Genomic DNA, 27,764 nt, shown 5'->3' on the forward strand with positions numbered 1-27,764 from the left:
TGGCAGACACTCGGAGCCATCTCCAGTCACACCTCTTGGCTAAATGTTTGACCAAATATAGCAGGCTAATTTATAAGTTGATAATTTTGTGTGGCCCGCGAATGATGTTATAAATGTCCAAATGGCCCTCGGCAGAAGAAAGGTTCCCCACCCCTGGTTTAAGGACTATGCAAGGCATACTTCACAGTGACCCTATTAATAAGCGTTTTGGACTCTCACCATAGAAAAATTGATTTTCCCATTCCCTTGCTATAACAAAATCTATTTGTAACGGATATTAATGGGCAAATGGCAGCCACCCAATAGTTAAGTTTAGGGATCCAGATTTTGGTTGAGCCCATTAGCCAACTATTGTTTCCAGCAGCAAGCAAAACGTATCTCTCTCCTGGGTCTCTTCCTCCCTGATTCACATAGGTAAAATAAATTCTGTTCTTTTGTACTGTTTGGAAAGGAGGTTTTATAGGGGATGATGAGCAAGCAAGGTATTCATGATATTATAGTAAATCCTCTCCTCCAAAAAAAATAGCACTCAGATACCATTTTGAAAGTGGCAATCTTTGCTTCCTAATATTGCTGACAATTGGTCAAATATATATTATTGCTGTGGTGGAATAAACAGGAAGACTTAAATCACTAATGATCCCTGACAGCCATATTTGTGGTTAAGTCACACTAACTTTTATATACTGGCTAAGTTCTATACTAAGGAAATTAGAGTTCCCTTGCTGGATCTGACTAGAGGTCATTGATTACATTTTGATCCCATCCTTTCTGCAGGAAGCTCAGGTTGGTTTAAATGGTTCTTCCAGTCTTCATTTTATCTTCACAACAACCTTGCAAGGTAGGTTAGGCTGAAGAGAAAAACTAGCCCAAAACCACCCAGTGAGTGTTATAGTAAGCTGGGATTTCATCCTGGACCTCCCCAATTTTATTTCTGGTCATCCCCAAAATGATACCCATTCTTGATTGTCCACATCTGAATCTTTTTTGATACTGTACAAGCCATCACAACATCCTGCAGAAATTAATTATATATGTTGACTGAAATACCTGAAGTGCTGAATGACCTTGAGTTTTGGCACTTAAGGGGTAGAACATTCCATAGTCTCTACTTTCTACTCCGTGCATTGTTTTGTAAACATAACATGTTTTCCCCACTTCTCACATATTCATAACCCAGATAGGAGTGTCCTTCAAGATTTGTGTGTCTCCTCCTTCCCCATTTCTTGGAAAGATGACAGCAGAACCTTAACTAACTCTAGTCCTTATCATTAGAACAGAATAATTCTCTCAGGTTTTCAGCTGTTGCTCTTTTCAGTTGCTGCCTCCAGACTTTGGAGCACTCCCCCTCCTGCCCCAAGACCACATTGTTCTATCACTACTTACCTTTTCAGATCTTGTAAAGATGTTTTTGTTTTAGAAGATTCAGAAGTGAGTTGGATAATATATTTTTATACTGCCATTAATGAATTGTGCTGATTTAATTGCTAATGTTCTCCTATGTGTGGGTCAGTGTGGTGTTGGACTAAGCAGGCCCTAGTTCAAATGCCTGATCTGCAGCCACACAGTTCACTGAATTATTTTGGGCAATCAGAATAACTTCTCAGAGTCATTGAGATGGGGAAAAGATAACCTTATCCCTTGATTCAAACTTGAACACCTTTGGAAAAGAAATAAGACATAATTGTAGTAAATGTATTCATGCTGTTTAATTGTTTTTTTATTTTATTAGGTTGATGTTTCAGTATTTTAGGTTTATCTCTGTATATTGCTTGAAATTTTGAATGTTATCTGACGCAAAAGCAGGGTATAAGAATTTTAATCTAACATACAATCAGTGATATAGAATTATTTCAAAATGCAGTCAAAAAAAGACTGTCCCATTTTAATCTCCCTGGAATACTGTTACAGATCTACAAGCCACTGTTCTTAAAACAACAACAAAAACCTTAAGATACAAAAGTGCTGAGATAGAACTCATCAAGAAATTAAACACTACCCGCCATTCTGGCTGAAACAGAGACTTGATTTCCTTACTCGTTACAATTTATAATAGTCCTACAGGAACCACTTTTTAGAAACTTTAATTAGCTATTCCTAACATCTTCTATCATATTGTAACCTTGTATTCATACATTAATTTTCTTTAGTGATTGACCCACTATCCGTCCGGCAAGCCTATTGCCACCAAGTTGAGTTGAAACCAAAGCAACTTGAAGCAGACTGCAAAATGGCCTTGGTGGCAACACCCAGGTCCGCCCTTGCATCGTGCCCACCCCAAGCCCTGATTGGCCCATTTGAACTCGGGAGCAGACCATCAGAGGCCGCATGGCTGCAGGAGCATGGGAAGCCTCTTTCCACTTGCCTTGTGTTGCCCTGGGAACTGGGCTCTGCTGCTCCCTGCCTCGCCTCCCTGGCCCCACCACTTTTATTTTTTGATAACAGACTAACATGACTACCCTTCTGCAATGTCTCATGACAAATCGATTAATGTGCAAGTGACTTCCCTTTCTCCCAATTCTGATAAGGTTGTAGTAAGTTTGCAACCTACTTCTAGGTTGCATTCTACCAGCTAAAGAACAATGTACTATATGATCTTTATCCCTTGCAGCTCTTCCATTTTTACAAATTGTTGCCACAGGCAACAAAAAGCAAAACTTGAAAAATATTTAGCAAAAGGGTCACATTTGTTCTGCATCCAAGTACATTGTACAATTAAGTTCAAATTGTTAATTTTTTCCTAGTGATATATTTGGCTAAAATTATTGTTTGGGAAACAAGCTCCAAACATGACTCCAGTTATCCTTTTGGACACAACTCTGATAGCAGAAACTCTGAAAATGAAACAATATGAATAAAGCTTAATCTAGCTTTTTAAAAAATGGAAAAACCACCCATGGAACAATATATAAATATTATCAAATAGTAGGTTTAATATCATTTTAGAAATGATTATCTGAAGTACAGCAATACATGGCAAATTGAACAATATACATCACATGTGGACCTGAAACAAAGTGTTGATTGTTTTTAGATTATTCCTCATGTACCCTGAAATTATACTTTAATTTACTCCTATGGAAACTGCGGTACAGGACAGGAAGCCACTTGTTTTTCTTAATACTGTCAATGGACAGAGTAAGGATGGTACATGTGCAGTCCTCAATCTAGCAAATTTAGGGGATTTCCCTTCCCCCATTTTAGAGTGAATGGGAAATTATTATTTTTCTGCATGCTAGGGGGACAGTTGGTCTGGTATGCAGAAGATTCAGTCTTTCTTTTCTTCGGGCTCCATTGTGCTGCTTTCACAGAGGCCAGGGCTTTATTATTAGTTGTAGTGATGCATGCATGTGCATGGTTTTGTGTATTACATAAATATTAAGATACTGAGTTGGAGGTACTTCATACTAACAAAATAGTGCTGTCAACTTTAATTCCTGTCACTTAAGTAAAATGAATTAATAGAGCAAGACACTACTCCACCATACTGTCATGGAACCAGGCAGGACAGCTAAAGAAACAAAAGAAACAGTTTGGTCTCTTGACAGAATCACCAGCAACTGCAAATTAAAATGAACAGCTTATTCTTTATTCCAGATACTCTTATCACAATAAAAGCACATTAAACAAATTGTTTGTGTCCCACTTCTTTAGAGCCTTTGCCTTCATGGGAATTATGCTGTCAACTTGACAACCATTCACACAAATGTACTTGTGAGAATTAGTACATAGGGTAGCAGCATCTAGTGATGCATGAAGTGGCCTATAGACCTCACAGTAGTATATCAAAAGGATATAGAGATATCAGCCAAGCATGTTTCAGGTTTAACGTTTTTCCTCATTAAAATATCCCAACCATTTTCACAGCAAGTAGAGATGTCATCAATTTCATCACCTCAAAATGCTTCAATATGAAGGTGAGCATTACACCCTTAATTCTTCTCTGGCTCCGAATGTATAGCAAAGCTGAAGAATTATTCCTCTCCCTCCTTCCCAACCCCATTGTTGGGGCTGCTGCTGTACCAGGTTGGTAGCAGCTGAAAGCTGTCCAATCAGATCAACAGGCAGAGAACCTCTCTGTCCCTAACACCTCCTCTGCTTCTGTTCCCCATTGCTGACAGCTCAGATGCTGTTTCAGCAGTACCTAGAGACTACATTTTCTACAAGGCACAGCATATGCTAATTTTCTATATTTTATATATAATATATACATAATATAGAATATAACATACGAGGGGGAAGAAGAAAGGGAAGAGGAGCAGCCATCATTAACAGCCAGGTAAGATAGACTGGCACAAACAGGGAAATGGAGTAGCTTTGGGAAGGTCCAAAGCTACCCCATGTTCCTGCTGACATCATCAGGAGTGTCATAAGCTTTCCAAGATAGTCTAGGCTTGGAAGTAGACTCTGAAAAAATGAGCAGTTTGTCAACTTTTTAACAAAAACTTAGTTTTCTATAGTTAATTCCAAATCAAGCTTAATTGAGAGTGAACACAATGTTTTGCCAAGTGTGTTTTAATCTGCAATCTGTTTTATTTATAGATGTGATGTTGGGTTTTTTACTAGCTGCCTGATTCTGCTCTTGTCTGTAATATGAAGCACTGTTACCCGGAGAGTCTGAAACAGGGTTGCCAACCTCCAGGTGGTGCCTGACGATCTCTCACTATTACAACAGACATCAGCTCCCCTGGAGGAAAAGGCAGCTTCAGAGGGGGAGCTCTATGGCATTATACCCCATTGAAGTCCCTCCCCTCCCCAAACCCTGCCCTCCTCAGGCTTCAACCCAAAATCTCCAGGTATTTCCCAACCTGGAGCCGGTAACCCTAGTCTGAAACCTGAGTGATTAAAAAAGGAAATACCATATTTTAAGGTGTCAGCTTCTAGTATCTTTCAATCACTTCAAGCAGCCAGTGTGTTAGTCATAAAAATTTATTTGAAGATTCACCTTTGAAGTGGCTATATTGACGATATTAGTAAACACCCTTGTTCTGTACATAGCTAAGATTTAGCATTCTATCTGATGAAGAGGAGTGCATAGTTCAAAGGTTTGCATAGTCTCAAACAAAAGATGTTTTTGTGAAAAGCTATTTAACTGGGAATTATCCCATTTAATCTCATTTCTGCTTTGTTTAATTATTGGCACATTAGCAATTCCCCAGTATTCCAAGATTTACAAAAACTGCCTTAAAAAAATCAAATGCTAAAAGTTACACAATTGTACATTGTTATTGTGACATCAACAAATCAATAAATAGTTACAACTTGTGCTTTTTTAGAAAAACTGAGATGTTTTCTTGCAGCAATGTTATAATAATCTAATTCACGTACTGAGAAGTCCCACAGAATGTTTCCTGTACTTGCCTCAATAAAATAACTGGGAATAATGCAGTTTCATATCTTTCATTTCAAAATAGTTTTCATAGGATCAGTTCATGATGGAATAGTTAGCAATACCTTTTTTATTTCCATTTTAGTCTTCAATGCATAGTTGAGTACTAATTACCCTACAAGGTTTCAAACGACAGATGAAGCATCAAAAAGTATGAGTTTTTTTAATGCCCATTTTACATTTTCAAGATTTTTTATTAGTAACAAGAAAACTTCCGGAACTTTGGGCATGGAGTGTTTCCAGGTTTTTTGATTGTTCGTTTTAAATACAATCATTTAAGTTTCTCCTCTCCAGCAGTACTATAGACATTTCCCCAAATGGCCCTAATAATGCTCTTTAGTCTGGAATGTGTACTTATGAATGGCATTATTGCTAAATACCAACTAGAATAAAAATAAAAAGTTCTACCAAACCTGTATTTGATTTATAGACTTGAGAAATGCAAAAACAGATTTAACAATCATTTCGGGAATCTTCCAAAATTCTGGGGCTATTATCCATAACATCACCATCAGAAACTGTTATTTCCCATTCACTGGTTATATACTATCTACCCTGACTGTCAGTAGCTATCATACAGTCTCAGCCCTTTGCTTGAGATTTATAACTCATTGAACCAATGATGTGCAAGGATGTGCAAAGTATGTGCTCCTCCCCTGAACCTTGGCTGCCCTCTCTCTCTATTTGATCTGAAGCATGTGTTTCTAATCCTTTCAATGCTCACCTGGGAGTAAGCCCCATTTAATAGACTTAGTAAACATGCATAGGACTGCACAGCAAGGGACTACTTTAAGGAAGAGTGTTTAAAGAGACCACCAATCATTGCGCAAGAAAGAAGAAAAGGCAAAAGTTGATTAGCAGTACATTTCATCAATACAATTTTGCTTCAGTTCAATTACTACTGGCAATCATCTTTTCATGATGAGAAACATAGTTCATTTTCATTGAATTTTCAACATGCCCTCTGGAACACGTCTGTGTTAAATTAAGAAAAGTAAATGTGCAAAACAAGTACCAAAAGAATACCATTTTTTAAAAGGAAGATTTCCAATGAGTGCATTTCAAATATCAGCTTAAAAACTTCTTATGAATAAAATCTTGAATCCAAATTAATTTGAAAAGAAATCCATATTAACTTCAAACAGTACATTAGATGCCTCTATTTAGCAGACATGTTTTACATACAATACCATGCATACAGAAGTATGTTTTAGGTCTCCAGACTTGACATTGTGCCTAACCTTAAACCTGCCTCATTCTCATTAATATCGTCCTTGCATTGCATCACCTATGGCTCCCCATACATCAAAGACAAATTCATCTGGAAATGCAAAATCTCCTAGAGATTCATCAAGCGCAACTGCAAACTCATCTGGATTGTTCTTGCCTTTTCCAGCTTCTACCATTGTTGCAGCTGAAAACAAGAAGAAAGAACATAAGAAGAGCTATGCAGGTCCATCTAGTCCAGCATCCTGTTTCACGCAGCAGCCACCCACATATCCTGGGAAAGTACAAGGAGGGCACAGAGATCAAGGTATTGCCCTTGCTGCCAACCCCAGACATCTGGAATTTAAATGTGCAGTGTCCAAAAGGATTTTAGGTTTACCTAGTGCATTTTCAGAGGCCTGAATATGAAATTAAAATTAAGTGGCCATTAAAGAGAAAACCCACAGAACATCACTAAGGTCAGAATTTACCAACGTGTGGCAGCTGACTCCATACATATGCTCTAAAACAGACCTCTAAAATGAAAAAAATGAAAATAGCAGTTGCCCACAGATGTTCATACAATCCCAAAAATTTGGCAGGAGGGATACAAGGATGAGAGTAACCTTTTTAAATGGGTAAGTAGGGAAGAATAAACTTTGCTTACAGGTATACTGGCATATTTCCATCCCCTTAGTCATAGGAACGTAGATAAATATGCTGATGTTGATAGAGTTTTCAGTCTAGGTATGGAAGGGCCAGCTTGGCCTTAAACAGCCTGTGCAACTTTCCAGTAGGGCAAGTAGCACACGCCCCCCAGGCCATCTGAGATTGGGAAAATGGCATGGCGGAGAGACTGAAGCCCCTTCTAACCCTGAATTCTAATTCCAGTCAGCACTGCACATTTGGGAACTGAGTTTCCAGCAGCATGATGTGAGGCTGATGGTATGAAAATCTATTTGGGGGAACCTGCCTTTCTCATTCGGACACAAGGCGGACTATCTGCAGGTGTCTTTCAATATCATGTTCTTCTATGCACAAAAGGGTTAGGACAAATTATCTGCCCATTTGTTCTTGTAGGTTATCCGGGCTGTGTGACCATGGTCTGGGTATTTTCTTTCCTGACGTTTCGCCAGCAGCTGTGGCAGGCATCTTCAGAGGAGTAACACTGAAGGACAGTGTCTCTCAGTGTCAAGTGTGTAGGAAGAGTAATATATAATCAGAAAGGGGTTGGGTTTGAGCTGAATCATTGTCCTGCAAAAAGTATCAAAGGTAATGTGCTAATCATTATCCTGTAAGTATCAACATAATGTGCTAATGAGGGTGTGGTATGTTAATATGGAACGATTGTATCCTGAAGTGATATGTTAATGTGTGAAATCCAAAGCTAATCCGCATGGCTTTTGTGGACTGTAGTCTTTGTTAGTCTGGAGGTTTTCAGGACAGGAAGCCAAGCCTTATTCATTCTTGAACTCTCTTCTTTTCTGTTAAAGTTGTGCTGATGTTTATGAATTTCAATGGCTTCTCTGTGCAATCTGACAAAATAGTTGGTAGAATTGTCCAGTCTTTCAGTGTCTTGGAATAAGACCCTGTGTCCTGTTTGTGTCAGTCCATGTTCAGCCACTGCTGATTTCTCAGATTGGCCAAGTCTGCAGTATCTTTCATGTTCTTTTATCCTTGTTTGTATGCTGCGTTTTGTGGTCCCGATGTAAACTTGTCCACAACTGCAAGGTATACGATATACTCCTGCAGAGGTGAGGGGGTCTCTTTTGTCTTTTTTCTCTGAAGATGCCTGCCACAGCTGCTGGCGAAACGTCAGGAACGAAAATACCAAGACCACGGTCACACAGCCTGGATAACCTCCAAGAACAAATGAACTCTGACTGTGAAAGCCTTCGACAAATCATCTGCCGTTTCTCCAATTCTTCCATTTGTTGTTCCCTTCTCTCAAAAATTTTTAACATTTAAGGATTTCCATTCAGATATAAAATTATGGTGATGGGAAGAACTCAGATCAATATCCTGCCTTTTTCCCCAATGGGGAACTGAAGCAGCTTATATAGTTCTCCTCTCCTTTCTCCCAAATAAGTAATAAAATGAAACATACAATGAAAGAAAGAATGAAATATGTAACGGAAGAAAAAATGCCTAATATTCAATTTTCACTTAAACGCTTACTAGGCTTAGAAACATAGTGTTTGGCAGTCTGAAAAAAACTACCAAAATTGAGCAGTTTTCTGAATTTATTTCTAATAAAGTTATTTTTATAATAATCTGAGTTTTAGAAACCACTTCATTTTTACTCTGGTAATTACAGAGAGCCAGCGTGGTGTAGTGGTTAAGAGTGGTGGTTTGGAGCGGTGGACTCTAATCTGGAGAACCAGGTTTGATTCCCCACTCCTCCACATGAGTGGCGGACGTTAATCTGGTAAACTGAGTTTGTTTCCCCATTCCTACACATGAAGCCAGACGGGTGACCTTGGTCTCGTCACAGTTCACTCAGAACTCTCTCAGCCCCACCCACCTCACAAGGTGGGGAAGGGAAGGGAAGGTGATTGTAAGTTGGTTTGATTCTTTCTTAAGTGGTAGAGAAAGTTGGCATATAAAAACCAACTCTTCTTCTACATTTACTATTTTACTATATCAAAAGGCTGACTTTAGTAAGGCGTAGATATTCAATGATCAAGTACTGACCTCTAGTGATCATTGATTGAACTGCTTTAGCCTGGTAGATGTTTATGTAAATCTATCTTTTCTCATACATATAAATAATTGATTAGAATGCAATTCTACACATAATTACAGGAGTATAGGTACAGTCAGTGAGACCAAGAACTGGTTCATATGTTCCAACATGTGGAAAAACCAGCAGGGGCTTGACAGCCTAGATGGGTGTAATACTTTTGATGGCATCAAAGTAGAATTTTATCACTTAAACTGGCCCTTATTTATACCATGGACACATGTTCGATTCAAAAGACCATGTTCTGCTGGCAGGAGGCACTTCCACCAGTGGAAGACAAAATGGTAATTTTTGCCAAATTCCCCCTCCAACTATAGATCCCCAGTTTATCTCCCATACTGTTCATGAGGGCCCCATGTCCCCACATGAGCAGTAATTTCAAAAAGTTTAGTGGCCTGTAACGGGAAGTGAAAAATTGGAAACTTCTGCTCTGTTAGCAGAACTCTGTAGGCAGTCCTTTGGACCCCACTCTTGAAATGCAACTTTCATTGGTCATAATGGGACTTATTACCAAGAGGCATGCGCTTGGAATACAAATTTAGGTGAGAAAAAATCCATGCAAACACTAAACTTGTTGTAAACTTTAAAAATAAAGTTGCATGTGTTGCACAGTCAGCGAACAAATGTGTTTTATATCCCCATCACAGTTAATCTGTGGAAATTCGTTGCTTGTGCTTTCAGAATTGCCCTTCCTTTGAACAAATTGGTCCATGATATCAATACAAGATACTACCAATTTTAAACTTTCACAGGCACTTACAGTAGTAGTCCTAGACAGAGTTATACCCTTCTAACTTTGCTTAGCACTGCATTATTTCATTCATACCTGAACCCCATATCACTTTGTCTGATTAATGGAGTTAGACAAATATTGTTTTCCCTCTTCAGCAGTTATATTTTCAACTTCAGGACTGAAAATTGCTTTGTAGACACTGATACTACAGGAGTTACCAATTTAAAAGGATTAAAGAGCTATATTTCCTGCAGTAAAAGGTTTTTTGAAACAGGACACCGATAACAGGGCAATGTTTCAGCTATTTAATCATGTGTCTGTTGAATACAATAAAAATATGCATGCTTGTTTTGCTGCCTTGCTTGATATTCCTAATTATGCAAAGTTAGTTCCCCACACAGTAAACAGCAGCATTTTGCTACTGGCGTATGCTTTAGCAGTGATGATATCATAACTATGGTAGTGGCTCTTAAGCTAACAGCCCATTCCTGAACTCTGAGAATGAAAGTCCTCAGGAAGCCAGCCCTTCTGCCACCCTTCCTGCTGTCTACAGTCTCACTGCCACCTCATTCCCCTGCATGTGTGAACCAGGCCTCAGATTTGGTCTCTTTAATCCCCAAACAGGGAATCTGTGGGGCTAAAGCTGCCCATACCAAATAATTGAAACACATAGCAGAGACCTGATCCAGTTTAGAATGCCAGAGAAGCAGCCCTGGGAGCTGGCTACAAGTTTATCACCAAGGCATCACTCTCTCGCCGCACAAGGAAACACGGCCAGGAAGGGGATTCTTTTGCTCATTATCCTTGCTGGTTTGGGAGGGCTTATCTTCAACCCTTACATTACATGCTTCTTGTCTTATGCCACACAAAGAGCTTAGATTTCCCGAGTAACAAACTGTATGTTAGTCTGCTTCTATTTTAGTCTATTGCAGCAGTACAGTCTTGTGGCACCTTAAAGATCAGCAAACCTGTTGTGACACAGCCTTCATTGGGCTGCAAAAGTCTTATAACACATACATTCACAGTGGGTAGCCGTGTTAGTCTGTCTGCAGTAGTAGAAAAGAGCAAGAGTCCAGTAGCACCTTAAAGACTAACAAAAATATTTTCTGGCAGGGTATGAGCTTTTGTGAGCCACAGCTCACTTCTTCAGATACAGCTAGAATGTGAATCCATCTGTCTTTAAGTAGAGGAGAGTGAATTCAGACAAGCATTAGTATGTAAATGTGAATAGCAGGCGTGATGGGATTAGGTGTGGTATGCTTGAAATGTACCGACGGATCGGCAATCGTATCTACATGTGTCCAGCCACCACCCCAACCATATCAGACAATCCATTGTCTATAGCCAAGCCCTACGCTATAGTCGCATCTGCTCCAATCCTTCAGACAGAGATACACATTGTCAACAGAATTTATTATTACAAAAGGCACAAGACAAGGTTGTTCACTTTCTCCACTTCTTTTTGATTTATCAACGGAGGTCCTTGCGAACTATATCAGAAATGACCCAAAAATCAAAGGTCTTACAATAGGAAATGAAGAACACAAAATTAAAAGTTATGCAGATGACGTTGTGTTAATCTGTCAGAACCCCGAACTAACACTTCCACATGTTCATTATCATATTATGGAATATGCAAAGTACTCCGGTTATAAATTGAATAAAACAAAGACGAAAATTATGACTTTTAATACTACAACTGATGAAGACAAGCATATTAAAGAAATTACCGGGTGTTTAATTACCAAGGATCCAGTTAAATATTTGGGTGTAAATATATCTTCACAAAACAAGACACTTTTAAAGTCAAACTACTTGAAAATCTGGGGAGAAATAGAAAGGGACTTGAGTTTATGGTCTAAAATGAATATTTCTTGGTTGGGAAGGATATCGGTGATCAAGATGAAAGTACTCCCAAGACTAAACTTTTTATTCCATTTTTTGCCGATTGACATTCCTGATAGAACAATAGAAAGTTGGCAAAAACAAATCAACCGATTTGTTTGGAATGGGAAAAAAACGAGAATCAGATTTAAAGTGTTACAAGACGAAAAGATAAGAGGAAGATTGGCATTACCTAATTTCAAACTATATTACCATGCTGCCTGTAACCTGGATTACAGAATGGATAAAACATCCTAAAGACAGACATGTTATTGTAGAACGAGCGGACCTCGGACAAGGTTTTCACAAAGTTTTATGGGATCCTAGAACAAAAATTCAAAAGAATAAAGAACCAGAAGATTGCGACATCAAAATGGCGTTACTGAAAGTGTGGAAAAAATACAAAAAGAGAATAAGTCCTTCTCCACCATCTATAATGTCGCCAATCGAAGCTTATCATGATAACGTCAAACTGAAACTGGGTGTTTATTTTACTTACAATGAAATGATAGAGTCCACAGGAGAAATTAAAAGCCTGATCAAACTTCAAGAAAAAATTCAAAAACTAAACTGGCTGACCTACTTACAACTGAGGTCTAATTTACAAAAAGATTGTTTATATCCCCGGCCATTTCGTGAGTTAACAGAATTTGAGCAGATAATATCCAAAAGTGACTCTCATTTATTAGGAAAAATTTATAAACTCCTCTTGAAATATGATACAGAAGAAGAAGAAGTGAAAATTAATATGATAAAATGGATGCAAAATTTTGGAGAAATGATTAACATGGATTTATGGGAAAAACTTTGCACTTCTGAAATGAAATATACAGTGTGCCAAGAAGTGAAAGAAAATTGGTATAAAACATTTTACAGATGGTACTTGACCTCTAATATGCTTTCCCAGATGACTTCTCCCGGAAAAAAAGGCGCCTGCTGGAAATGTCAAGAAATGGATGGTTCTTATTTCCATGTTTGGTGGACATGTCCAAAACTACAAATATATTGGAAAAGAATCCATCAAGAACTTCAGTTGATACTAGATACAAAGATAACATTCGATCCCAAATTTTATTTACTCAGTATGGTGCCACAAAACTTGCCGTTGAAATTCCATGACGTTTTTAAATATGCTACAACCGCAGCCAGAATGGTTCTGGCAAGAACTTGGAAGCAAACCCATATATCCGAAATATAAGACTGGAAAGATAAACTGTTAGAATATGCCAGGATGACTAAAATGACTTTTGAGTTAAATTTAAAACCTAATGAATCTACAGAGCAATTTGATGAGAAATGGGCGTCATTTTATACTTATATGAATTGTAGTTAACTGAATGAAGTACGCCGGCTTAAATATTCATAACAGGATATGTATTAATTAACATGTTTCAACTAACTGCTAAGTAAACTCTGGATTTCTACATAACAGAATATTAACGTGGCATAAGTAGATTAACTGAATGATATTTTACAATCATTTTTTATTCAAAGAATGTATCACAATGTATCATAACTGACTAAAATTTTTGTTGTATTTAACTGAGCTTACTACCTACTATATTGTTTTTATATTTATAACGTTTTACCTTTCCCTTTTTTTCCCCTGTACCCTTCCCAATATATAAATAAAAACTTATTAAAAAAAAAAAAGACAGAGATACACACTTGAGAGACCTACAGCAAACATTTTTGCAACTACAATATCCTGCTGATATGGTGAGAAAGATGATTGAGAAGGCCAGAATGATACCCAGGCACAACTTACTACAAGATAAGCCCAGAGAGAATGACAACAGAACACCTCTGGTTGTCACTTATAGCTCCCAACTAAAACCAGTCCATCGTATTATTAAGGACCTACAACCAATGCTGGATTGTGACACTTCCCTCGCTGAAGCACTGGGGGGGTGTCCCTTTCTTGCTTACAGACAGCCGGCTAACCTAAAACAGCTTCTCACCCATGATAATAAACTACTTAACAGGAACATGGACTCTGGCACCAAGGCCTGCAACAAACCAAGGTGCCAACTTTGCCCTCATATAGATTCTAGGAACATCATCTCTGGACCCACCAGAGTCAGCCATACTATCTCAGGTTCATACGCCTGCTCATCTTCTAATGTGATTTATGCCATCACATGCCAGCAATGCCCTTCCACAATCTACATTGGACAAACAGGTCAGTCTCTTAGACAAAGATTAAATGGACATAAGTCTGACATCAGAAACCACAATATTCAAAAACCAGTGGGAGAACATTTCAACTTTCCAGGACATTCTGTTGCAGATTTAAGAGTAGCAGTTCTCTTACAAAGGAATTTCAAAGGGAGATTGGAAAGAGAAACTGCTGAATTACAGTTGATATTCAAACTAAAGACAATGAATTTACCTGGGCTGAATAACAGACCTTGCATTCATGGCTCATGACCAATACTGATTTCTCCACACCCATCTCTCCCCTGGACATCACAGACTCTTCTGCATACCACACCTAATCCCATCACGCCTGCTATTCACATTTACATACTGTTAACATTTACATACTAATGCTTGTCTGAATTCACTCTCCTCTACTTAAAGACAGATGGATTCACATTCTAGCTGTATCTGAAGAAGTGAGCTGTGGCTCACGAAAGCTCATACCCTGCCAGAAAATATTTTTGTTAACACATACATTGGTTAAGTTGTCCTATGGCTCTTTCTCTCACTATGGAGACTGGATTCCTGAAGTCATATGACTGTGATTAATGAATTTCTACCCTACTACTGACATATATTTAAAAATATTGATACAAACATGTGTAACATTAGCAAAAAATAATTAAAATACAATAAATAGTAGAGCTATATATTCACACATTCTCTATCTTTGACTGCCATTTCCAGGAAATACTCCAATTCAGATTTTGGCAAATCGCTAGTGAGAGGGAACTAGAGAAGATTACAAAAGTTTTATAAATGCTTACCTAGTTCAAGGTCTCTTATTCCCATGTACATTTCAAGAAGATCATCCACCTTTTTAACAGCTTTTTCTTCAATATCTGAAGGCTTTAGCAAAACAACAAAAGACAATGAAAGACAAGGATAGAATTTTAGTGAGGCAAAATGGCTTCATTTTTAATAGTGACCATTATTTTCCACAACTGATTTAAGTTTGGCATTTAGATTTTACTCAAGACACATACTGCAACTAAAATGAACATCTGAAGTACAATCTGTAATCCTTTAAGTGTAAAACATACAGACTAGAGTGAGGACCCCTCTCCCTCCTCCAGCTGAGATAGTAGGGTTATCTTCTTATTTTGGACCTAGTATTTTTAATAGGAGCCCCCTTTTACAGCCCAAGCGCCAGGGGATCTGAAACTTGGGGAGTCTCATAAAGGCACCTGAATTCAGCCGTGACATTGGCAATTCCCAGGAATGAAGTGGAAGGTTGTTGCTGCAAGGAAAGCAGAACAAGTGCAATTTCCCCCAGCTCAGTGACATATTGTTCCAATACCAAAATACTTTTCAACACTTGAGACATCACCCAATATCCTGACATACCCCAGAGGTGTCTTCCAGCCCAAGGACGTTGCTATTTCATTTACCATCTCCCGGTTCCTCTTCCTTTTTTTACTCAATCAAGAAGGGCACTCAAGTCATTAATTTGCCCTCCTTCCTCTTTCAGGAGTTATGTTGCCTCAACCAGTCCATATAGATATGCTGACTTCAACCTAAATCAAGTATGTTAATGATGGTGACTTATGAGGGTTGCCAACCTCCAGGTACTAGCTGGAGATCTTTTGCTATAACAACTGACCTCCAGCTGATAGAGATCAGTTCACCCGGAGAAAATGGCCATTTTGGCGATTGGACTCTATGGCATTGAAGTCCCTCCCCTCCCCAAACCCCACCCTCCTCAGGCTCTGCCCCAAAAAACTCCCTCTGAGGCTTTTTTCGAGCTGCTAGTGGCTGTGGAACAGCTTAGGAGGCGCCACAGTGGCGCCTCCTCCCTGCCATCCCCAGCCACCAGCAGCTCAGGAATGCGCTATGAGAAATAATTCATTTGACCACATTTCAAAGCAAAATGAAAGGTAATATAACACATTGTACATTAGATAATGCCTTGGTATTCATGTTTGTACACTCATATGCACTCATATTAGAGGTAAGATATAACTGCCCCCAACTCAGAAGTTCTACTCTGAAAATAGGCTAAGGGGAAGCAACTCAAGATGTAAATATGTTTTTTTGTTAAATGCTCCCAAAGCCAAGAATATGGGCCGGAACTTACCAGTCTTGAGGTCAAGAAATGAGGAGGACCTATCTCTGAAGTTAAGGACTGTTAGGGTGTCCTGTAATGTATTGTTTTTGAAGGTGTTCACATTTTTAAAGAGAAAGCTAACCAAAACAAAATCTTAAAGAAAAAAAACTTCCACTATACCACTAAATAGTGGACCAATAATGAGTCTTGGTAGACAAAGAGCTTCATTAAAATTCCTGGGATATTTCATATGTAACATTATGAATGGAAAGAAAAGAAAAACAAATATTTTATTATTACCTGTCTAGCAACAAAAGTTAACAAGTTATGACATATGAACTCACCATTTCTTCCACCGTTGCAGGGCCTTTGGATCTCAGTCGAAGAGTCTCTTTTCCCCTGGTGATTTTTCCCTCAGCAAAACTTCCACCTTTGGACCTTGGTTCAATCATATCTGCAACAGACATATCATTTAAATAATTAGGAATTTTAGTCCAAAAATAATTATTTTTGTTCTAGATGTTATCAGAAGCAAAGTTAAAATTAAAATGATCTTTACTGTGTCAGTTAGGTGGGTAGGTAAGATGGGAAGTTTATGGCTGAAACAAACAATTAAAAGTTCCTTTTTAAAGCACTGTTCTCCTTATCACTCCAACACTTTGTTCTTCAGATCTTTGGTTATTAAATGGATTAAAGCAAGTCTGATTAATATGACCCACCAAATTAAACTTAGCCTTGACAACCAGTTTATTTGCAGTACTAGGTAAGCAATTAAAAAAACGGATTTATTGAGCTCCTGGTAGCTGTAGTTAACTTACAGTGCATTCCTAAGGAGAGTTACTCCAGTCTAAGCCCATTGAAATGAATGGGCTTAGACTGGAGTAACTGCCTTAGGAATGCATTGTTAGTGGGTCAAAAGTTGTGGAAGCCTGTTTTAAGCTTTACTTTCAAGATGAATAGCCTCTTCTTTGGTGGTAAAATAAGCGGTTTTACTCTATTTGGAAACAGATTTTTTTTTAAAAAAAACCCAAAAACCAGGGCTACCATTTATGTTATATTACTATACATGTCACTCACCAAAGGATTTCAGCGGTTCTATCAGTTTTAGCGTAAATGTTTGACCCTTCTCCAAGTCCTTTAAATTCTTAGCAACTTCATAATGACGACAGCCCACTACACTTTTTCCATTTATAGATTCTATGTGGTCACCAACACATATCACTTTTATTTGGTCAATAAGGCTGCCTGCTTTAATTCTCTGTGAGACAAGAAGAAATTATATTAGCTGAGATTGATTCTGTAAACAATCAGGTTAGTCCACAGAACTATGCTGTGTCAAATGTTGGTACAGAAAAAATACTAACCATGAATATCATTGTCGGAAGTTGAGGAAGTGAACAAGAAAGCAAAGGGAAGGCCTTAAGTATAAAGATGTGCAGTTGCCCCACCTAACCAGGTGTCCTCGACACACACACATTCAAAATCCCAGGGGCTTGTGAGAAACCTTTGCTTCTTTTCATGGTGACAGAACCTCTTTACATGGTATACTGACAATATATACAACCATATATTTTTTCAGACAATTCAGCTCAGACTTTAAATATAATGAAGCAAATAACATGCTATTAAAATCAGCACTTAACCGAGTAATTAATTACTATAAGCAAAAACTCAGGACCAACCTGCATGATAAAGCAGTACATTATACAGTTGTCCTGGAGATACAGAAGTTGGTCCTGTAGATTTTGCTAACTACAGTACCTTTCTTTGGCACAAGGTGCATTCCCCAATGCAAGAGGCCCTCTTGAGCCAGAGAAAGGCATTGCTGTTAGCAGAACAGATCCTCAGGAGTGCAGTTCAAGATGGTAAGCAGAGTAAAACAATACAATCAACAAAATAATAAAACAGCATAAAATGATCAATAATAAACAGCCATAAAAACAAGCCAGGTCATATGACCTTAAAAGGATATTCATGAAACAGTCCGCATGCCAGAATCAGAACACAAAAACTGTTTCAAAATACCCTTAGTTCATCGTTGTGTCTTCTGTGCAGTCCCGCATGGGACTGCGCAGGCGCAGGCCGATGCATGCCTGCATGAAGACACTCGATGAGCAGCAGTTACAGGTAAGTGCAACTCTGTTTTAAAAGGCTGGATAAATACATTTCAATCCAGTACCAAAAAGAACATATGTAGAAGATTGTACGCTTGAATGTTGTCTTGCCTTAGAAAACTAGCCTGTTAGGGAGCACAGTTATAGCTTATACTCTACTCTGATCTCTCATAAATTCCAAGTGTTCCTATTTATCAGGGATAATCCCTGTCTTCTGGTCCATATCAGCAATCTATTCAACTCTTTGCCAATAATTAATCATCAGGTAATTAGGAAAATTTAAAGCAAGATCAAGAGTCACTGCAGTCACCTACATTCCTTGGTATGGAAAAAAGTAATCTCAGAAACTGATTTGGTATAATGTCTTTTTCTACCAATTTTTAAATATTACTCCATATTTCTAAAATGTAATTTTTTGAATACTTGGGAAATTTCCCATACCAGGGTAACTTTACACACTGGGGATAACAGTTTTATCCTACCCTTGTCTTTGACAACTCATGCTCCAAGTGCTCTCATATCAAGAACAGTCCATGGTTTGGGTCTCTATTTTGCTTTTGAGGAAGATGCTGGGATTTTTTTTTTCAGGCTTTGTTATTGTAAATGCATGTGATAGAAATGTTCAGGTTTCCCCCAGTTCACATAATTTCTAATGCATACGGACACAAAATGCAATTGTATGGCTTCCTTTCCATCCCATCAACAATTATCCGTCAAGACAACAAAGCGTTGCTGAATGAGTTTGTGTTGCAGCTGTTCTAAGCACATCCACAACTACTGCAAGTTTTAAAAATTGTAATAGAATTTTAGTGACAACATTATTATGGTCATTTTATTAACACATAGTACAGTTCTCATGCAGCGATGCTTGGAAGAAGAACGGGAGTTACAGGCCTTAATATATATGTCTTAATTTTTACATGTAAAATATTAAGGGAATCAGAATGCTAGTTTATGTTGTGGTGCAGCAAATTTTGGTCCCCAAATCTTCATTCCAAGCAGTACAGACAAAGGAGGGCTATTCAATACAAACTGTGGACCAAACATGACACTGAATATTAAACCCTGATATGCCACTTCAAATGGTAAAAACTCTTCAAAAGGAGCAATCAGGATGAGAAGGGGATGATTATTTCCCCCATCCACTGTATCCCCACTCAGGGCTTTTCTGCATGCTTGACTTACTCCTGATTTTATTGGAAGTTGATCCACAACCATTGGAATCAGTTTGGATGTGGTCATTCCATGTGTCTCCCCTCCCTGTGCATTTTCATAGTTGTGGAGTCAGTTTATTTTCTTCTGCACATGCCTTAAACAATGAGGATTTTCAATGCTGTCATCATTAGAGGCTGTCTAAGAAGAATGCTGTCATCATTAGAGGAGTCACAGCACACACACCCTTGGTTTAAACAGCACTAAAATATCAATATATCGCTGGAGCATTGTAACAATAGGCTTAGACAGCATTCCCCAACAAGATGCCCAGGGACACCTAGACTTGCCAGCTCCAGGTTTGGAAATTCCTGGAGATTTAGGGGCAGAGCCTGTGGAGGGTGGAGTCTGGGAATGGCAGGGAGCTCAGTGGGGAGGTGATGCCATAGAGTTCATCCTCCAAAGCAGCCATTTCCTCCAGGGGAACTGATCTCTGTATTCTGGAGATCAGTTGTAATTCCAAGAGAACTCCAGCTCCAACCTGGAGGTTAGCAAACCTAGAGACACCATGTGTGTGTGTAAAGTGCCATCAAGTCACAATCAACTTATGGTGATCCCATAGGGTTTTCAAGACAAGTGATCAAGCAGAGGTGGTTTGCCACTGCCTTTCCCTACAAAGTCTTCCTTAGCAGTCTCCTATTCAGGCACCAACACTGCTTAGCTTCTGAGATCTGATGAGACCAGGCTATGCTATACCATTCCACATCCCAGAGACACCATAGTAGCTGCCAGTCTCATGGCTGCAAAACTGAATTATTCAAGAGGGCTTTTCACCCAGGCAATAGACTTGTACTAAATGATTCACAAATTTACTTAGAAAAATTATTAAGGACTGTGGTCTATACTACTACAGTGTATAGCTTGTTGAAACTAGGATCCTGCTATGGAATTTTGATTCATTTAATGTGTCGTGTTAATACTTATGCTTTGCTTCAATTCTGTTTTTAGATATCTGGTTGGTTCTACAACCATAATCTTACTGCATTGTTTATTGAATGTCCCATCCGTCTATTTTATTGACTCACTCTGTGTAAACCACCTTGAGTTCAAGTGAGAAAAATAGTCTATAAATAACGTAAATAAATAAATAAATAACATAAAATAAATGGTTCCCTGCCAGCTGACTGACTAGCAAGGCTAAACTCATCCCAGGTAAGTGAGTCACAGTCATGCATCGTCACCCTGGCCAAAGACACTTTCTCAGGTCCCTGTGTGGAAATTTCTCCTTGTACCCATGAAGAGATTAACACACCTTTATTTGGAAATTGAAGCCAAACACCATCTCTTCTTCAATGGGCCTGTCCTGCCTTTTCCTCTACCCTCTGCAGTGCAGGAGACACTCTGTATCTGCAAGAAGTGCCTTTTCAGAAGCAGCTGCCCGTAAATGGAGGATGATTGTCCTGGAGCCTCACTACATTTTGTGATTGGGCCTGTCCCCATGACAGTAGTTTGTGATTCTCCCTCCCCCCCAGTTGTTGTTGTTTTTGTTTTGTTTTTGGGTGGAACCTTTTTTTTCTTGCTCTCAAATCGCAGCAGACTTATGGCAACCCATCATGAGGATTTTCAAGACAAAAGATGTTAAGTCCGCGTGGGGAGGACACACGAGGTCGGAGACGGAGTTCAAACAGCAACCACGTTTATTGTGAACAGGAACAGAACTAGGGAACACAGTGAAACAACCCTGCTTATACGCCCCCCTGGCCTCGAGTCTGCTCGTCCACTTCAACGAGCGTCTGCCAGTTGTGCTGACTTGCGATGCCTTGCCCTATGACATCGGCGCAGTCCTCAACCACCTGATGCCGGACGGTCGGGAGGCCCCGGTCGCCTTTTACTCCTGGACTCTCTCCTCGGCGGAGTGCAACTATGCCCAGATTGACCGGAAGGCTCTCGGCGTCGTGGTGGTTTGCCATTGCCTGCCACTGCATAGCAACCCAAGATTTCCTTGGTGGTCTCCCATCCAAGTACTAACCATGGCTGACCCTGCTTAGTTTCCAAGATCTAGCCTGGCCTATCTAGGTCAGGGCAGAACCTAATACCCTTTCTCAAAATTCCAAATGTGCCAATAGTTACTGAATCCAGCATTCTTTTTTCAAGAATCACAACAACCTACAGACACTAGATGGTCTACCAGAAATTGGGCACCAGTAGAACATGTCAATTTTCTAGCCAGCTCTGCAATGGACACTATCCAGCACAGTTGAATAAATAGGTTAGACAAATGGAAGTGCTATTTATAATAAACAAATGAGACAGAAAATGAGACACACAGGAGATTCAATCAACTACAAATTTTGAAGTAAAATTTAGCTCCTCTGAGCCATTTGAATGAAATCATTTGCATTTAAGGAAAACACGTGGAAATGGCAAAACGCTCGCCATAAAAAAACTAATAACATTTTAAAGGCCTGCTGAATTCTGCAGTACAAAGCCAAACCCTTCTATACAACTATTTCCCCTCACCTTTTCATTAGACAAACCATTCCATACAGTTAAAACCATTTTTCTTCATACATTTCTCACTGTACTATTCCAAATATTTAGGCAGAGAACCTTTTACTATAGTCCAAATGAGAAGCATCAACTAATGATAGCATGGATAACATTTCATACTAATATTTGTATTCTTGAATATAATAGTGTATTTTTTAAATTATATTTGTACTTTCAATATAATAGGGTAATAATTTTTGAATGATATTATATGAAGGGAAAACAGAAGATGAAACCTCCAATCATAACTAAGGCTACTTCCATGCAGGAATTTTTACTCAGGTGGAGATTGAAGATCTTACACACAACGTTATGCTCTTTTCCAGTACGGTTCCTGGAACTTTTCATTTTAAGCTGGAGCAAAGAAAAACTTCCTTTGCTCTGACTTTGAAGCTTAGACCACAATTTTTCATGTGATATCTTGTCAATTGCAGCCTGGAAATCAATAAAGGCCACATGTAGAACACCACCATGGGCTTTACTATATTTATGCGCAAGAAGGATATAACAATTATCAGTAGTTGATCTAACCTTTCTGAATCCTGATTGCTCTAGATTTATTTTCGATAGGAATTTAGCCCAGTCTGATAGAAGCCCAAGTAGATATAATGAATAAGTATTCCCTATAATTGACAAAAGACTTATGGGTCTATAATTGCTGGGGTTATCCTTGGAACCTCTTTTATGAACAGAAATAGATTTTCTCCAAGCTACCAGCATTATTCCTGAAGAATTTATCAGGGTGAATAAAAGGAAAGTAAAGGAATCCATCTATCTTTAAGAACCATTAACAACACAGCAGGTATATAATCGCTTCCCTGTTCTTAGTTAATTTTTAGCCTAGTAATTAATTTCTCTGTATGGGGTGTTGAGACCAGATGCCAATCTAATAACCTTACTGGAGTTGCAGCAGATCTAACTTCTTGCATAGCAATTGAAAATGAAGCAGCAAAATGTTGTTCCCACTCTAAAGCTATAATATGGTAATTTAACAGGAAGTAAGATATCAAATAACCCTCACCAAATAGCTTCCCAAAAATATGGGCATCATTCTGTCTGGCTGCAAATATTAACTTATCCCATCTTGCTTTCACAACTCTATTCTTATGACTTTTAATTTCTGCCCTCAATTTACATTTAATCTTATAATATTTCTTAGGGATTTCTTGCAATCTTCTAGCTCAATAATCTTGATAGATTATAGCTAACTGTTTTTAGGTCTTTTCAATTACTGCAGAACAAGTTTACTTGTTTGTTTTGGTGTTGATTCTTTTTTACCAGTATCTGACATGACAGATCTTTTTGAAAGGCCATAGTTAACATCGTGTAATATTTTACACTTTCTCTAGGATCCAATATCCTATTCTTAAGGCTGCTAAAAATTCTCCATCATGAAAAATACTTTTATATTTAATGATACTGCTCATTTAGCCTACAGGCCTTGAGCAATGTCACATTAGATACAATAAAAAGAATAAAAACAGTTACCGTGCTTGAAGTCCTTTGAATTTATGTAAGCAAAAAAACTTGGCTACAGCCAATGTAACTCCTGAATCCATGCCTGCCAAGAGTTTCTTAACCTTATCTGGTGTTGACAGCTCCTCATTATCGCACAAAAGAGGAGTAATGCACATATCCCTAATACTGCAAAAGTACCGCATTCCAGTAAGCAATGCTCCAAAGTTTTGAATTGTCCAGAAACACTGTCAAAAAGTCTATCAGAATATGCAATGAAAAATACTAAGTTTATTTTTAAAATCCTCAGTCCATCTAATCACTCTAACTTTCTCAGAATCATAACTGTACAAGTGTGGGCCGCCGAGACTTGTGGGGGGAGGGGGAAAATCTCATCCCCCCCCCATTTTCTCACTGGGCCTACCATGGCTCATGAGGTCCATCGCAGCTGCCGCTGGGCCCACTGCAGCTTCTGAGCTCCACTTCAGCCACCAACGTCCACAGCAGAGATAGCTGCATCCTCTGCCCTTGCAGAGAATGATATTTTATTTGAGGCTAATTTTAACCCCTCAATGTATTTTTTTACATTGTGTTCCCCATGTTTGCAGGAATATCTGTTTAGTGTCAGTGTGGCCCTGATCCATGGATTTGGATATCCACAGATATATACATAAATTCACTATTAGATATATACATAAATCCTTCCATATTTATAGAGGCAGGTAACCATTCATCTTTATAATTAAAAAAAAGAGGAAGATGAATTATGTATGCTGGGGTTTTACATGGGTAAATAATTTTATTAAAGTGTTTTCCTGCTTTGGAATAGCCTATGGGCCGTAACAAAAATTGAACTGAACTTTGCTCTAACTGAAAAGAGAAATAGTGCTCTACCTGCAAACAGAGCTTCTATGTAAAAGCTCTGCCTTTGGCCAATCCATGGAGGGGGCTGAGCTCATTGCTGCCTTCAGAATGGCAGAGCTAAGCTCCAGCCTTTTCCCCACCCCCTTTGCAGGCTTTCCCCCCCTTTAACAACTGAGCCACAGCTCAGCTGTTGAAGGGAGGGGGGGATTGCTTGGCATCTTCCCCCCCTGCTTTTGTGCAGATGTGATAACGAAAAAAGGAGTGGGGAAGGGCAGCACCAACAATGAGGGGTGCAGATGTGGGGTATGTGGATGCCATCCCTGGATGCTTCCATCCTGCTTACTGCTCTTTGCCAGTGGAGACAGCTTTTCCTGACCCCATGTGGAACCAGCAATTGATGCAATATTTTGATGCTTATTCATGCAAATATTAAAACTTAGTCTCAAATACTTATTATGTACTTCCCATCTAATGTACAGTAAATTGTTCATACTTAGTTAGGTTGTTACCACTTGACTGGAAAATCCAGATACTGTGTGTTATACTTACTATGTTTTAAATCATATTTACACTCTTTGGTTGAGTCAAAACAATGAACTACAAGCAGAGCTTGGTTCACAGAACACATCTTTCCCATCTCCCCTTGCATGCTCTAACCCCCTGCATCACCCAAGCAGCAGTTTCAGAAGGCCAGGTGATCCATGGGATTGTGTAGGATATGACACGGAAAACTGCAGATAGAGAGGAAGACCTGCATAAATTGGGAGAGGGCGCTTTGCACAAGAACCAGTGCATTCTGCTGATGCATGGCCTAGCTTGGATCTAACCTGTTATCTGTTGGATGTTTTTAACATCTAACTGTAAAATAAGATTTACAATAAACTTTCCAAAAGAGCTTCTCATTAGCGGGTGAGTCTTTGTTGAAGAAAAGAAAGGGCTCAAATAAGAAGTGTGTGTGTGGGTGTACATAACAACAAAACCAACTCTAATAAATATTCCAAGAGCAAATTGCTTGGTATGAAAAACTGTCACACTCTTTTAGCTCACTCTGGCATGCTAACTACTGGTTTTCACCATGTTAAAATAAATTCAAACAACATACTCAGCATACTAAAACGGAAGTAGAAAAATTTACCTTTCAATGAACTTTGCAAAATCTAAACAAAAAGAAAACTGGACAAAAAGAAAACAGTGAAATCAACTGCATGCTGGAATTCATCTGGAAGGTGGCGGTGATGGTTCTTTGAAATACTTGAGGACTAAGGGGTCAGGGGAACTCTTCCCCCCTTCAATAAGGACAATTTGACAGCAAAATAAGTTGACATCCATTAAAAAAAATCAGAGAGAAACAGCGGCACAAAGAAGAGATTTTGTCCTTTTTACCTTTATCCCTCAGTCAATGTGTGCTTCCTGACTTCACAGAGCCCAATCTAGGGATAGATTCTGCAGCTCCTGTGCTTGAGCCATGGCATACCTAGCTCAATGAGAACAGCTTTCTCAGGTTCCCCACTACAGCTGCTCTTCTGCTCTAATCAGGAAGCACTTGACTACAGACTACAGCCCCTAAGGAGGGGCAACTAGGTTAAAAGAATGTGTTTCTCCGCAGCCTGTGCTCCCATAGTTTTTAAATTTTCATCATTCCTTCTCACACTTTAAGGACCCAGGCAGGGTCCTAAAGTTGCATGTCCTCCAATCACAGTTCTCTACCATTCTCTTTACTACCAAGGCTTAAGGGAAGCAAGTATATTTTTAAAAGAAAAGTTGTTTCAAATGTGTAGAATGGTTTGATTAATAAAAACATGGGGAAAACAGAATATGAAACATTCTTGCTCACACAATGAATTACTAAAATAGTCTATCTGGTGTGTTGTTGCTGCACAGATCTCTCCCACACAAGTTATTTTATTCCATTAAAAATGACTCTACTTACCTTTATGAAAGCACATCCATTTCCATTATCAGTAATGGTAAGCCCAAGAGAATCTTCAGATTTGAAAACTTCTACTTCCTTTTTCACTCCTTTCACATGAGCAAATATGAAATCTTCCAGACCAATCTGCACTCCCAAGAGCTTGTCCATATCTATTTTGTGTGTATTCAGAGTACAAAACATGATCTACAAGGCAAGGGTGGAAACACACGTATTGTATCCAATTTTCAGAAAGACATATCCACCAAGACATGGGAAATTACCAATTGAGAATGGGAATGTTACATTGATTTTTTTCAAAGGGGTTCTAGAGGATAAAATTACAGGCCAGTTACTCTAATATCTGTCTTAGGCAAATTAATAGAAGCTCTAATCAAAGATAGAATTATTAGGCACATAGAGGAACAAAGCCTGCTGACGGAAAATCAGCATAGCTTCTGCAAAAAGAAGTTCTGCCTCACCAACCTTTTGGAGTTCTTTGAGAAAGGGAACAAACATGTAGACAACAGTGACCCAGTAGACATTATATACCGTACTATGACTTTTAAAGGTTCCTCACCAAAGACTCTTACATAAGCTTATCAGTAATAGGATAACAGGAAAATTGGTTAAAAGACAAGAAGCAGAAAGCAGGAATAAAAAGACAGTTCTCTAATGCAGGAAAGTAAGCAATGGAATCCCACAGGGATTAATATTGGAGCCTGTGTTATTTAATTTGTTCATAAATGACCTGGATCTGGAGGCGAGTAGTATACTGGCCAAGTTTGCAGATGACACAAAACCAAGGGTGACTGTGAAGAGTTCCAGAAGGATCTGTACATATTGGGAGATTGGGCAAAAATGTGGTGAATTAAGTTCAGTGTAGGTAAGGGAAAGGTGATGCACACCAGAACAAAAAGTCTCTACTTTAAGTACCGCATATACTAGTGGAGTCTGAACTTGCTGAAACTGAGAGGTAAAGAGACCTTGGGGTCATAGTGGATAGGTCAATATAAGTGTCAACCCATGTGTCGCAGCAGAGAAAAAGTCAAACTCTATGTGGGGGATTATTAGGAAAGGGAATGAAAATAAATAGCTAATATTATAATGCCCCTGTATAGCTTTATGTGCAGCCTCATTTGGAATACTGTATACAGTTCTGGTTACTGTATCTCAAAAAGGACATTGCAGAGCTGGAAAAAGAACAGAAGAGGGCAACCAAGATAATTAGGGGGTTGGAGCACCATTCCTGTAAGGAAAGTCTGAAGAGTCTGGGACTTTTCAGTTTAGAAAAGAAATGTCTGATGAGAAGGCATGATATAGGTTTATACATTTATGCAAAGGGGAAGAGAAAGTGGACACAGAGAACTTTTTTTTCCTCTCCCAAAATTCTGGAACGTGAGATCATCGAATGAAGCAGAGGGCAGTAGATTCAGAATGAACAAAAGGAAATATTTCTTTATTCAACGAGTGATTAAAATGTGAGCTCCACAGCCAGAGGAATGTAGTGATGGCT

General features: G+C 38.8%; 1 protein-coding gene across 1 annotated transcript in view; it reads right to left on the reverse strand.

Moving 5' to 3' along the window:
* Positions 1-6,603: 6,603 nt before the first annotated feature.
* The window catches only part of GIPC2 (GIPC PDZ domain containing family member 2), a 32,916-nt gene continuing 11,755 nt past the window's right edge, over positions 6,604-27,764 (reverse strand). The window contains exons 2-6 of the mRNA XM_056845064.1: positions 26,270-26,455; positions 17,282-17,462; positions 16,549-16,658; positions 14,925-15,006; positions 6,604-6,803 (exon numbers count right to left, since the gene is read on the reverse strand). Of these exons, the coding sequence (XP_056701042.1) occupies positions 6,652-6,803; positions 14,925-15,006; positions 16,549-16,658; positions 17,282-17,462; positions 26,270-26,455 (711 nt within the window). The 3' untranslated portion in view covers positions 6,604-6,651. The remainder of the gene's footprint in view (positions 6,804-14,924; positions 15,007-16,548; positions 16,659-17,281; positions 17,463-26,269; positions 26,456-27,764) is intronic.

The sequence above is a fragment of the Euleptes europaea genome, chromosome 2 (genome assembly GCF_029931775.1).
Source record: "Euleptes europaea isolate rEulEur1 chromosome 2, rEulEur1.hap1, whole genome shotgun sequence".
NCBI classification, from domain to species: Eukaryota; Metazoa; Chordata; class Lepidosauria; order Squamata; family Sphaerodactylidae; genus Euleptes; species Euleptes europaea.